General features: G+C 52.8%; 6 protein-coding genes across 6 annotated transcripts; 3 read left to right on the forward strand and 3 right to left on the reverse strand.

Annotated features, from left to right (window-relative positions):
• Positions 1-733: 733 nt before the first annotated feature.
• NECHADRAFT_91020 (uncharacterized protein) lies at positions 734-1,936 on the forward strand (the record flags this gene model as incomplete). Its single annotated transcript, XM_003045968.1, has 5 exons — positions 734-867; positions 974-1,015; positions 1,066-1,635; position 1,714; positions 1,751-1,936. The coding sequence occupies 5 exons, from the start codon at positions 734-736 to the stop codon at positions 1,934-1,936; spliced, it is 933 nt and encodes a 310-aa protein (XP_003046014.1).
• Positions 1,937-2,017: 81 nt separating this feature from the next.
• NECHADRAFT_33036 (60S ribosomal export protein NMD3) lies at positions 2,018-3,655 on the reverse strand (the record flags this gene model as incomplete). The annotated part of the gene is made up of 2 exons (XM_003046536.1): positions 2,018-3,506; positions 3,588-3,655. The coding sequence occupies 2 exons, from the start codon at positions 3,653-3,655 to the stop codon at positions 2,018-2,020; spliced, it is 1,557 nt and encodes a 518-aa protein (XP_003046582.1).
• A 582-nt stretch (positions 3,656-4,237) lies between these two features.
• On the reverse strand, positions 4,238-5,185 carry NECHADRAFT_17606 (uncharacterized protein; the record flags this gene model as incomplete). The annotated part of the gene is made up of 1 exon (XM_003046537.2): positions 4,238-5,185. A coding segment is annotated over one exon (948 nt), but the record flags the coding sequence as incomplete, so codon positions are not given.
• Positions 5,186-5,883: 698 nt separating this feature from the next.
• On the forward strand, positions 5,884-7,694 carry NECHADRAFT_58184 (uncharacterized protein). The gene is made up of 4 exons (XM_003045969.1): positions 5,884-6,353; positions 6,404-7,118; positions 7,169-7,338; positions 7,414-7,694. Exons 1-4 carry the CDS (start codon positions 5,949-5,951, stop codon positions 7,525-7,527), a joined length of 1,404 nt encoding a protein of 467 aa, XP_003046015.1. The 5' UTR covers positions 5,884-5,948; the 3' UTR covers positions 7,528-7,694.
• A 1,629-nt stretch (positions 7,695-9,323) lies between these two features.
• On the forward strand, positions 9,324-9,759 carry NECHADRAFT_76430 (uncharacterized protein; the record flags this gene model as incomplete). Its single annotated transcript, XM_003045970.1, has 3 exons — positions 9,324-9,410; positions 9,466-9,524; positions 9,579-9,759. 3 exons carry the CDS (start codon positions 9,324-9,326, stop codon positions 9,757-9,759), a joined length of 327 nt encoding a protein of 108 aa, XP_003046016.1.
• A 296-nt stretch (positions 9,760-10,055) lies between these two features.
• On the reverse strand, positions 10,056-11,650 carry NECHADRAFT_58187 (uncharacterized protein). Its single transcript, XM_003046538.1, has 2 exons — positions 11,269-11,650; positions 10,056-11,197 (listed from the first exon to the last, which is right to left on the reverse strand). The coding sequence occupies exons 1-2, from the start codon at positions 11,535-11,537 to the stop codon at positions 10,135-10,137; spliced, it is 1,332 nt and encodes a 443-aa protein (XP_003046584.1). The 5' UTR covers positions 11,538-11,650; the 3' UTR covers positions 10,056-10,134.
• Between the last annotated feature and the right edge of the window lie 342 nt (positions 11,651-11,992).

Consider the following 11,992-nt stretch of genomic DNA (forward strand, 5'->3'; position numbering starts at 1 on the left):
TAACCGAGACGGCTGTGCAAGATGGACTGATCTCCCCGGTTGAATCGACAGGCTGTGGCATGACTTGGCAATCTTGGAAGGTTAGGGGGAGATTTGCCTCGGTAATGCATTTTTTCTTGTGAATGTCCTCGGTGTGAGTTGTGACATTTACATGACCTCGGGATAGTTGAAGTTCATGAGAACAGGACTTGCATGGATGGTTGGGTTCACAGGTTGGCCAGCTTGGTTCAAGCAGTTGGTAGGATTCCTGTTCAAGTTCAACACACGGGACTGTCAAAGGCAGTAACTCGTATAACTAGCTTATGCAGGATGGTCCCTTTTCTGGCCTAGGAAATGATAGTATGTCGAGGTCAATCACAAGGTTGATAGGCGGAGTCTCGACTTATTCAACTACCAGCTTGCCTCCCTTGTACCCCCGTGGCGGGGAACAGGTTGAACCTTGCCTAGGAATGATTGTTGGAGATAGAAAAGCCATCTGGGCTTCCTGTGTCGCAAAATGACATTCCTTGTTGCAGAAAAATGTTCCTAGAGGCATTTCTTAGAAGGTAGCCATGTTGGGTTGATTGTTATCCATCTCCTTGTGTGACTCGGCGACTAACTTAGGCCCAAATGTCTGGGGAGGTGTAGCTGCCTAGAGCCACTACGCGAGCACAGCTCCAACCACTCCTGACCCCACCACCAAACACTATCAAGATAGCATCAATCAAATCAATCAACCACCCGTAATGCAATCATGGGCAGGCGTCTACCGTGGAAGACATCCACGACTACTTCAAGCGCCGATAAGAAACCGCTCGTAAAGTCGGATAGCCCACGCGCTTCGCGGACTCACTCACCGAGCCTGCCGTCAGCCTCAACCCCGGCATCGTTCATCAAGAAACCGCGTCGCGATCGCGTCATTGACGATGAAGGTATCTCACAACTTGCTCACACACCTCGTTTCGCAACTAAATGTGTTTTAAGATGGTGTAAGGAGCCCGTCCACGTCACCGCCGCCAGAACCACCACCAGAGAGGTACATATCACTCTTATCATCACTTGAGCCCCGTGACTAATATACCCCAGGTTCATGAGACCTGGTCCTCAACATGATGACCGCTACCGCATGGTCGAGGACGAATTCGTCAACATGGCTCACCAATTCACCACGCATCTTCACCGCGCAGAGTACAACCGTCTCAAGTCCCTAGCCAAGAGCCAAAACGCCGACACCATCCGCGAGATTGAGCGTCCCGTAATCGGGGCACCCACGCTCCTCGCCCGGCGAAGGCAGGAAAGCGCGCGGCGTGCTGTTAAACAGCGCGGGTTTATGCGTAACGGTGATGAAGAAGAGACGCCGTTCGTGGGGAGGAGCTTGAAGGGCTTGATGGAGAGTCCTAGAAAGGAGCACAAATGGATATCAGGAGGTATGGCCGGAGCAGCCGCCACAAGAGCAGCAGCTGGGTTTGATTCACAAAAGTTGAGCCCAATCAAGCTAAGAGCAACTCCGAAGGCGTTCTCGGCCAAGAAGCGTCAATTACTCTCCGCGGATGACGAGACAGACGACGGAGAAGATCTGGACCTATCCACGCCCTCTCGGACACCCATGGTGAAGTCAAGTCGCACTGCTCACACTTCATCTCCAACCATGGCTCGGTCAGTGACGAGGCCGACATTTAGCACTCCTCGGCCTTTGAGTACGACCACTACTAATACCCCAAGAACAAGTTCAAGTGTAAGACGACCAACTACAGCATCAAGCAAAATCGAGACGCCCTACATCGGCAAGACATCCAAGCACAAAGATATTCATGATGATGATGAAGATGACGACCCCTTTGGGATCAAGAAGCGAAGAATTCAACGGCAAAAGTCAAAAGAGCAAGTACGCAAGGTGGAACAGCCAACACCCGCTAAAACGAGGTCTTCTCTCGACGACATTCCCTCTTTTATATGAGCATCACGGGCAATACTCATCACAACATCATCAAACGCCAACACGCGATGGAAGTCAAATCAGTTCTTTTCATTGTGAGTCCTAACCTTGCATTTGCCGATCCTCCACCGTAAGCTCATCAAAGTCGTCCAGCAACTCATCCATGTCCACATGCGGCGCCTCATCATCACCCTCCTCCGTCTCTGCTATGCTCATCTCCTCCTCTGCCTTCTTCTTAGCCTTGTACAAGGCGAGCGTGGCACGGAGCTCCTCGTCTTCCTCCACATCCCGCAAGAACTGCTCGTACTCTCGGTCCATACGGTCCTGGTCGGCCTTCTTGGGAAGAAGCTCGCCCTCGTCCTTGTTCATACGCTTGAGCTTCCAGTTTCTGTTGCGGTTCTTCCGGCGGCGGGGATAGTGCTTCTTGACCAACACCACGTCGGGAATTGTTGACCCGTACTGGTTGGAGGCCTCGATAGCCTCGTATTCTGTGTTGTTGAAGACGGTACCTGACAGTAGGTAACCCATGGCCGAGTCACCAGGCTGGAGGAATCGACCCAAGTGTGTCCTTGTGAAATATGTTCGGTCGTTGTGGCCGAGATCAGAGGCTCGGGCAACTGTGGCTTCGGCAAGCGTCCACTTGCCCTTCTGAGTGTTGGTAGGCTCGATGTCCATAACGATAAACTCGACGAGCTCATGTGTATCGGTGAGAGACAGGAAAGGAGCACGCCAGTAGATTGGTGCGCTGATGTCGCATGTCTGAAGGGTCTGGGGGTCCAAAAGGTAGACTGAGGTGCCGATCCTGTGGCAGAGGAGGAGGGGAGAGACGTTGCCATTCTGCTTGGCCATCTTGATGGGCATGGCGACCAAGTCGTCTTTACATATAGGCACCAACTCGGCCGAGTATGTGAACTTGTAAGACGTCTTGGAGGTGTGAACATCGTGAGAGATGAGCTCCTGAGACGCCTTCACCTTGACGGGGACAACCGAGTTGAGGAAATCAATAAACTTCTCAGCCTGGTTCTTCTGGGAAAAGAAAAAGTCGATGCCGTCCTTGGCCTCCTTGATGTTGAGGGTATCCCGGTGGGCGCCGTGCTTCATGATCAACTGCTCGAGGAACAAAAAGGTTCGCTTGTGGAGGACCTTTTGGCGGACCTGGACGGCGGCTCGCCACACGTTGGCCGTGTACGACTTGGCGCACTCGGGGCATTGCTGGTAGGCCACGACATACATCACCTCGAAGCTCTGCTGAAGGAGCATACCATCCTGGACGGCGTCCTGGATGGTGAGCTTAACCTTGATACGGCGCGAGTGTGGCTCTGTCCAGACAAAGCTAGCATCGACGATGCGGACCTTGTTCAGGCCGCGCAGTTTCTTGAGGCACAGGGCCAGCAGCTCGCGGGACTCGGGGGAGGCCACGATCCAGCTGGTGGGGGGCATGAGCCATCGGTCGCAGTCTCGGCAGAAGTTGAGGGTGGCCTCGCGCTGGACTCCCTGGGAGATGTCGACGGTGAGCTTGATGCAGTCGTAGCAGAGGGCGCCGGCGGAAGTCGTTCCATCGATGGGGGCGCCGCAGTTGCAGCAGAGAATACTGAAGTCTAAGTCAGTCGTCCGTGTTTCTCTTTGCGCATGTGTGCGGGGTGATTAATGGGAATGAGGGCACACTACTCACGTAGCAGCGCCCTGCTGCTGAGAGACAGGGGCTATGGAAATAGGCTGGTCATCAAGATCCATCGACATGTTGGGCAAAACGATGTCTCTGGTTATGGATGAATTTGGTTGATTTGGTTCAAGATGGACGAGTTCGTGACTCTCAGGAAAGAGTGGGAAAATTGGTTGATAAGCGCTGCGGGAGCCTTATCGGCCATGATTTTTTTGCTGAAAAATTATTGCCCCTCCTCCCGGGAGGCGATTTTTTGGTGCATCTTTTTTGGGAAAGTGGGGTATTTTATTTAGTTGTGGTTACCAATCGCCTTAGATGTATTCGACTTGTTAGGCTGCATATAGATGTTAAAGATCTAAGCATGTGCCTGCGATGATTATATGCATGGGGGTGGTAGTGAGTACGATCTTGGCTATTTTGCAACTGGGTATGTTGTTTCATATGTCTCTGAAATGAGTCCCCTAGCTCTTAGGGTAGCAGAGAAGTCAGTCTGGTGACCACCCGTTAACTAAGGAGGCACCTATTAAACTCGACTTAATTCGGCGTCAGATTTAAGTTGAAGGCTTTGGAAATCCATATACTTATGCAATGCTATTTTATATGGCCCACGTTAATTGTCCTGTACTCCGTATACAAAAGTATCAAAAACTGGCTGATTATTAAAAAATCTTGCTTAATACTCTCGCCACCTCTGCTGGCTGTTCCTCCACTTCCGTCCTCTTCTTGGCCAGCGGAACCTGCTTGAAGGACCTCTTGACCTGCCGCACCTCATCCTCGCCCTGCTCCTCGGCACCAGCCTTCCTCTTCTTGGCCTTTGCCTTGGCCTCCATGCCGTCGAGCATCTTGGCCTTTTCGACGTTCCTGACAAACTCCTTGTTCTCGCGCGTCGTCTTGCTGATCTCGGCCCTCATGCGGCTGGTGCGCTCGGCGTTCTCGGTGGCGATCTGCTCCGTCAGGTTGTGCCACTTGAAGCCCTTGAGGTAGAGCAGGTTCCACAGGTCGTCGCGGTAGTAACTGCCCTTCTTGCCGCCAATGGTGCGCGCGTTGAGTAGCTCGCAGACGGTCTTGGCCTCCTTCTTGTTGACAAACTCGACCCAGCCCTCAGTGTAGGAGCGCTTCTTGTTGCCGCCGGCGCGGACGCGACGGGCGTGCGACGCAGGGTCCTCGGGGGCTAGGAAGATGCGGTTGATGGTGCCGTAGGGCTCGAGGAGGGAGCGGAGCTTGGCGGGCTTCATGAAGGGCGGGATTCGCGAGAGGTAGACGACGCCAGACTTTTTGATTGCGGCCTCGGATGCGACGAGGTTCTTCTTTGTTAGGGGCTTTGTGATATCGGGCAGTTCTGTCGATAGGGAGGCTTTTGATTTGCGTTTTGACTTTCTGGGTTCGTCTTTGGCTTCCTCGTCCTCCTTGAGGTCTGCACCTCCCTCGGCCGCATCGTCCTCGTTGTCGCTGGCATCGCGATCATTGTCGCTACCAAGATCGTCCTCATCGTCCGAGTCGAGTTTCCGTCGCTTGGCGGTGTGGCCGCCCTTTGTCACTTCATCTTCAGAGTTGTAGCCGACATCGTTCTCCTCGTCGCTGTCGGCGGTGTCGAGAAAGTCGTTCTTCTTTTCTGGCGCCATGTTGAAGTGCCAATTGGATTGTCGCGAACTGCAGAGCATTCAGACCCTGAGGCTAGGGATCTAGAAAAAAAAGTGGCTGATAAGATAAGCCATCCCTGGCTCATCCATTGAGGCGAAGGGTCATGTGACTTGGAGGGGTCTTGGAACGACGTCACCGATTTTGAGGGGAAGCTCAGGATATCAGGTTGATAATTGCACTGTTCAAGGCGAATTGATGTAATATTTGGAGGATTGATCTGTAGCTACAAGTAATTGTCATTGATGTCGGCCAAGAATGACAAGTTCATAGCCGGGACGCGGATAGTTAGCTCTATCATAGACATGTAGTAGATTTTAAGCCAGCTAGAGCTTGCCTTGCCTTGCTTAAAGCATTGACTTCTCGGCATTCATCCCAGTACCGATCTGATGCAGGTTTCTTTTTATGGAAGGGCGTACCGCGGCAGCCAGTTCTACCTCTCTCGTCTTATCATGAGGGCCTTGATAGCGGGGTTGATGAGTGATGAATGACCTTGGCTGCGGCCGACGTCGGGTTTCGGATGGGTTACGTGGGGCAAGAGCAATCAATCAATGGACTGGACCGCGAGCCGCGAGCCGCCTGCCGCCGTCATTCACTGAGTGAGTGAGGTGTATCTCCAACTCAAATACTCCACTCTTAGGTCACTCCAACCTCCAAGCGAGATAGTCTCTATCTACCCAAGGCTTCAACCTTGAACCTCCTCTTCTCAGTTTCTCAATCAAGTTTTTTACAATGTCTGTCGAAGTCATCACCACAATCTCCCCCAACACCAACGAGGCCATCCTCACCAGGAATGGCGCCTCTGCGGCTGACCTTGAGACCCTCCCCAAGGTCGCCACCGAGGCCTTTGAGAGCTACCGCAAGACAACGCTGAAGGAGCGACAGCAGATCGTCCGCAAGTTCCTGGACGGTCTGTTGGCGAAGAAGGATGAGCTCGGCGAGGAGCTTACCGTGCAGATGGGACGTCCCATCTCATACACCCCCGGAGAGGTTGCCACAGCTGTCAAGCGTGGCGAGTATCTCCTCAAGATTAGCGATGAGGCTCTGCAGGATACCGACGGTGAGGCCGAGAAGGGATTCAAGCGTTTCATCAGAAAGGTTCCTGTCGGTCCTGTACTCATCATCTTTGCCTGGAATGTACGTGCTAGCCCTATCACCACGTTGATCATCTTGTTGACCCGGTCTAGTATCCTTACCTTATCTTGGTCAACTCACTGGTTCCTGCTCTGCTCGCAGGTTGCAGTGTGATCTTGAAGCCCTCACCTCAGACACCCACCATCGTGGAGCGTGTTGCCGAGATCCTCAAGGAGTCGGGCCTCCCTGATGGTGTCTGCCAGTACTTCCACTCTGGATCCCCTAGTCTTATGGAGACTATCGTGAGGGATCCCAAGATCTCCCTGGTTTGCTTCACAGGCTCCGTTGCGGGAGGACTCGCAGTCCAAAAGGCGGCTTCTGACCGAATTGTTGGTGTCGGTCTGGAGTTGGGTGGCAAGGATCCAGCATATGTTCGATCAGATGTCGACATTGACTGGGCTGCTGCCGAGATTGTCGACGGCGCAATCTTTAACTCGGGACAGAGCTGCTGCTCTCTTGAGCGTATTTACGTGGACGAGAAGATCCATGACAAGTTTGTCGAGGCAGTGCAGAATGTGCTCAAGAGCTACAAGCTGGGTGACCCATTCTCCAAGGAGACTCAGATCGGCCCTCTCATCTCGACGCGATCCAAGCAGACTGCCGAGGACCACATCAAGGACGCCATCGCCAACGGTGCCAAGGATGCTACACCCGAGAACGAAACCTTTAGCAACCCGCCTGCCAAGGGTAACTTTGTGAAACCCACTCTGCTCACGGGTGTCGACCACAGCATGCGTGTCATGACGGAGGAGTCGTTTGCCCCAATCAGTAAATTCTTGCGGTCCATCTTGACGTACCCTGTACTAACGACGCTGCAGTCCCCGTTATGAAGGTCAAGAGTGACGAGGAGGCCGTCAAGCTCATGAATGACAGCGAGTTCGGACTCACAGCTAGCATCTGGACCAAGGACACGGACAAAGGATATGAGCTTGCCGAGGAAGTGGAGGCGGGTACCGTCTTTGTCAACCGTTGCGATTACCCGAGCCCGGTAAGTTTTCTTCTCCCTAGCGCAGGGAGTGTCGGCGGGAACGTATTGATGGAGTCATTTGCTAATCGACAACAGGATCTTGCGTGGACAGGATGGAAGAATTCTGGCAAGGGACAGACCCTTAGCCGGTTCGGCTTTGATCAGTTTGTGAAGCTCAAGAGCTACCACCTCAAGGATTATCCGAAATAGAGGAATATGTTCTTTGTTTGGGAACGGATCAGTGATAGAAGGGGGCGCGGTTAGACATGTGACTCGGATGAATGAGACGAACGCAGCCTTGGATTGATTCAGAGGATGTGTCAACTGCAAGCAAGCAAATAAGCATGCAAATTGAGAAATAAATATGAAATGATATGAAACCACGGTTCACAATTCGGTTGATGATGAGTCTCTTTTTTTCTCCTCTGTGAGCGTCGAGCAGAATGCACATGATAACGGATGTCTTGGCGACTGTCTCTGAGACGCGTCTCGCCAGAGAGCGATTTTGTGTGAGACGTTTTCAACAAGAGGCCGTCTCTCTCTCGCAACCAAAGCTACTACCGCATTCGGTCATGGTTGGTGTGTCGAGCAAATCTGCGACATGCCGTCACGGAGTGGTACAGTTGATGTGGAGGCGAACGAGTGACGACATTGATGGTTCCATTCCCTTAAGCAAGCACGCGGGTGAAAGAAAACAGGGCCGGTCCTCACATACAATTTCTATGGGGCAAGCGGCCTTGTAATCTTTCACCCGCGTGGCAAGTAAAAACTATCACGACACGAAAAAGGACGATCATTCATGGATAGTTTGGTTGCATAATTCATCCTTTTTGAAAGGTTGTAGATCATTGTAGCTTCTGCGATTAGCGATACGCCCGCCCGCCATCCCTCGTGTGACACGCATACACTAACTCACTCCCTGCCACCACCACCGTTCGGTAGCTCCAAGACATGGAATCCATAGCTCAGGTACCGAAAAGCCAACATATTTCTTCGCAGCGGCCTCCCTGTGACAGTTCCAGCTCCAGCTCTCGTTCACGGTTATGTCCCGCAACCGTGCGTACACCATCAACCCACCTCGCCTTGTCTCAGCTGAAGGGCGAGAAAGTGAGACAAGTTAGCTGATGGACTCGCGAGAGATGAAAAAGGGGACTTGTAAAGCCCCTGGAGGCGGTTGGAATTCCAGTCCGTCGGATCCATTCCAGAAAGATTTGTAGCTTTCTCTTCCCCTGCTCCCGGCGTTTTGGGGTCAATCTTTACTAGGACGATCCTTTCAAAAGTCTTGGATTTATATGAGTTGGCATTTTCGCTTTAGAGTCAAAGGGTCTTTTCTTTCCTCATTTATTTATTTAAAAAATACTCTTTCCTCTCTTAGAAAGAAAATTCCTGTCACTCATTTCTCTCTCTCTCTCTCTCTCATACACACACACACTCATTCCCACTTCCCGTGTCTTGGACTTTTCTAAACAGTCTCTCCACTCACTCACTCCCACTCACTTCTTTGTCTCTCATATCATCCAAATAAACACAGCCAACCACCTCGAGCCGCGTGCCGGGTTTCTCCCCTCGGCCTCTCTCTTATATTTCTTTGTCCTTTTTTCCTCCAGAAGCGAGTCTAGAAGCTTGTTATTACCCCCATCTACTTCCCGCCTTACTGTCAAATTTAAACAAAACTTGCTTCTTTCATCCACTTCTCAGCTGGTCTCGCTTTCTATTGAACCTGTGCGTCAAGACATACACGCACATCAGTTCGATTTTACTTCTTTATCGCCGGCTCTAGAACGTCCAGCCTCTTTCTTCCCGTTCGATCGAGAATTCCTTCCTCCTCTGCAGGCAGATGTTGTTGTCTGTATAAAAGCAAACACTATCCTTCTCTTCGACCTTCTAGAAGAAACAATACGACGCAACAGACCTTGATGGGATCCGCAGTTCTCGCCTCTTCCCCGGAAAGAGATCCCCGGTGCTTTCAACTACCTTTTACTCGTCTTCGAACTGTCAGAGCCAAGATGCACGTTTCGGACGATCTTCAGACGCTTTGCTCGCGTGTTCACGCTATTGTGCGGCGGCGAAAGGAGAAGAGAACGATGCAGATTGTGAGTATGCCTGTGGTATTGGGCTCGACGATGTCGTGTTACTGACTGTTGTTAGTCTGCGCCGTTCAACTTTGAAAAGAACCCCGTCCATCTTCCAGGTCTGTCCGAGGAGCAGTAAGTATATACACTACACAACATCACATCTTCATCTCTAACATTCACACCCAGACTCGTCATGTTCCGTGAAAAAGAGGCCGCCAGCCGAATCGGCATCGCAGACCCTTGCACACCCCCTCGAGCCCCTCGCTCTCCCGTCTCGACGTCGAGCCTCTTCTCCCACCCTGTCCGACCTCCCATCAAGTCGGTCCTCACATCCAACTCTGTTTCGTCGACCGAGAGCCTGCAGTGAGAAACACAGCCTCAGCAGAGCTATTGTTGTTATTTGTTGCTTTTTAAAGAATGGGGGGCGTCGCTTGTTGGTTTGGGAACACGTATTTGACAACTGTAGGTGGCATGGATCCCCTTGTACGATATAAACTAGATGGATACGGATATGGATGCCTGGGATTCGCATCTCAAAACAACAAAGGCACGGAAAGGAAGGCGAAAATGTGTTAGTTATCCATCATACCTGGAGTATAATGTAATTTCTGCTTTTATGCATCCAAGCCATCACCTGGAATGTGAATGAAACGTGGTGACGAGGACAGTAAAAATGTTTCATTTGGCGTCTGAGACTTCCTTTTCTTTAGGCTAACATGGCTCCTCCACGTCAGCTCTGCTTTCAGACCCAGCCTGCGTACACATCGAGGCTCTCGGCCCGGACACCTTGCATCTCACCCTTGACGGCCAGGAGCTTGACCTTGGTGCCCTTGTCCTGAGCCCACCGCTTCAGAAACTGCTCGACACGTTGCTTGGTATCCTCGTCGTCCTTCATCAGTAGTGCCACGGCGTCGAAGCCGCCAGCGCCCGGGACAACACCGCCGTAGACACCCTCGACGGTGCTTAGGCCGTCAATGAGCTCCGTCTGGCTCTCGGGCTCGATGGGCACCTCGCTCGCGTCACCCATCTTCCTGATCAGCTCCCTCACAGCCGCGATTCTGCTTGGCAGTTGCTCAACATCCCCAGCGTTGAGCGTGGCAATGAACTGCTCGTTCCTCCGCTGGAGCTCATCCCAGAGCTCCTTGGAAGCCTCCGGGTTCTGAGCCTTCCACGCCAGCACTTTCTTGACCATGCCGACCGTCTTGCTTCCGCAGTCGACATCGCACATGCGCAGAACCACGCCCTTGGGCATGATGACGGCGTCCTTGAGGATCTCGACATCCCACTCGGACTCACCGTCGACCAGCTTAACCAGTGCATCCGCGAATCCGGCAGCTCCCGGCTCGGGGATGTTGCTCAGCGTCGCCGGCGAGAAGCGCCTGTACCTGCAGGACCCGTAGACGGCCGTCGCCACGTCAAAGCCGGACCCGACCTTGCCCTGCGCAGCGCAGTGAGCCGCCTGCGCAAGGTTGTGCAGTGTCTGCCTTCCCTTGTCCGAGTCAATCTCGAAGAGGTCCTTGGGAAGGTAGTGAGCTAGGAGGGACGCCGTCAACGAGGTGACGAGGGCAGCCGACGAGCCCAAGCCCGTCTTGTTGGCCTCGCCCAGAGTCACGGGGAACCTGGCGAAGCGGCCACCCTTGGAGCCCTTGACCTCCGAATGGGAGTAGTAGTCATTGTCCGCGAGGATGATGAGGCGGGCAGACGTCATGCTGTGGGTGGGCCGCTGGCCAGCGACGCGGTCAATGTAGGTGAGTGCGTAGCTGAGAGTTGTCTCGACAAAGGGATTGGGGTTGATCTTGGTTCCGCTAAACAAGAGTGAGTAATGAGATGAACTTCTTCATCTCTCGGCAACTAACTGGCCAGGAGTCTCACTTACACCTGCAATTGAGTCACCTTGATGCCGCCGCCCTCCCCAGCCAGGTGGTAGCCATACCTCCACTGCGCCTCGAGGAACTGCGGGCTGTCGACGACGATCTCGGTCAGCTGCACCCCAGGCGTCGTATGAATCTCGCCAGCGATGATGTTGATGCGCGCATCCAGCCCAAACACAAACGCTGTGTACTGCTGGTCGAGCACCAGATACCCGCCTGCCAGGAAGACCTTGCCCGGGGCGGACACGGCGACGGTGGGGTTGCGTGTGGACATGCTGGGCGGCAGGTGCGTATATACAATTATATACAGTCGATGGAGAGGTTAAAAGAGAAGGACAAGACGTTCAATTGGGGCTGACGCTCAATGGCTCGGTGAGTTGTGAGCTCTTTTAACTTATAGTCCGGGAAGAATCGTAGACGCCTGGCGGGGCATCCTCATCTCATCAGCTTCCTTCCTACTCGTACAGTGCATGTGAGAGGTTTCCACACATGACCCACACTGTCATCTAAGCACACTCAAAGTCCCGACAGACCGTGTCCTAAGCATTGCTTCTATTCCAAGGCACAACCATGATCCAATCAGAGCAAACAACAGCAAGGCTTCACCCTTTACCAGACTATTTGACCTGATCATGATGCTCGCCTCACGTCATTGTCACTACAGGAGCTTAGCATCACCCCTCAACTTGTGCCATCTCCAACAACTCTCATCATCACTTTGCAAACGAC

Source organism: Fusarium vanettenii, assembly GCF_000151355.1.
Source record: "Fusarium vanettenii 77-13-4 chromosome 2 genomic scaffold NECHAsca_18_chr2_1_0, whole genome shotgun sequence".
NCBI lineage: Eukaryota > Fungi > Ascomycota > Sordariomycetes > Hypocreales > Nectriaceae > Fusarium > Fusarium vanettenii.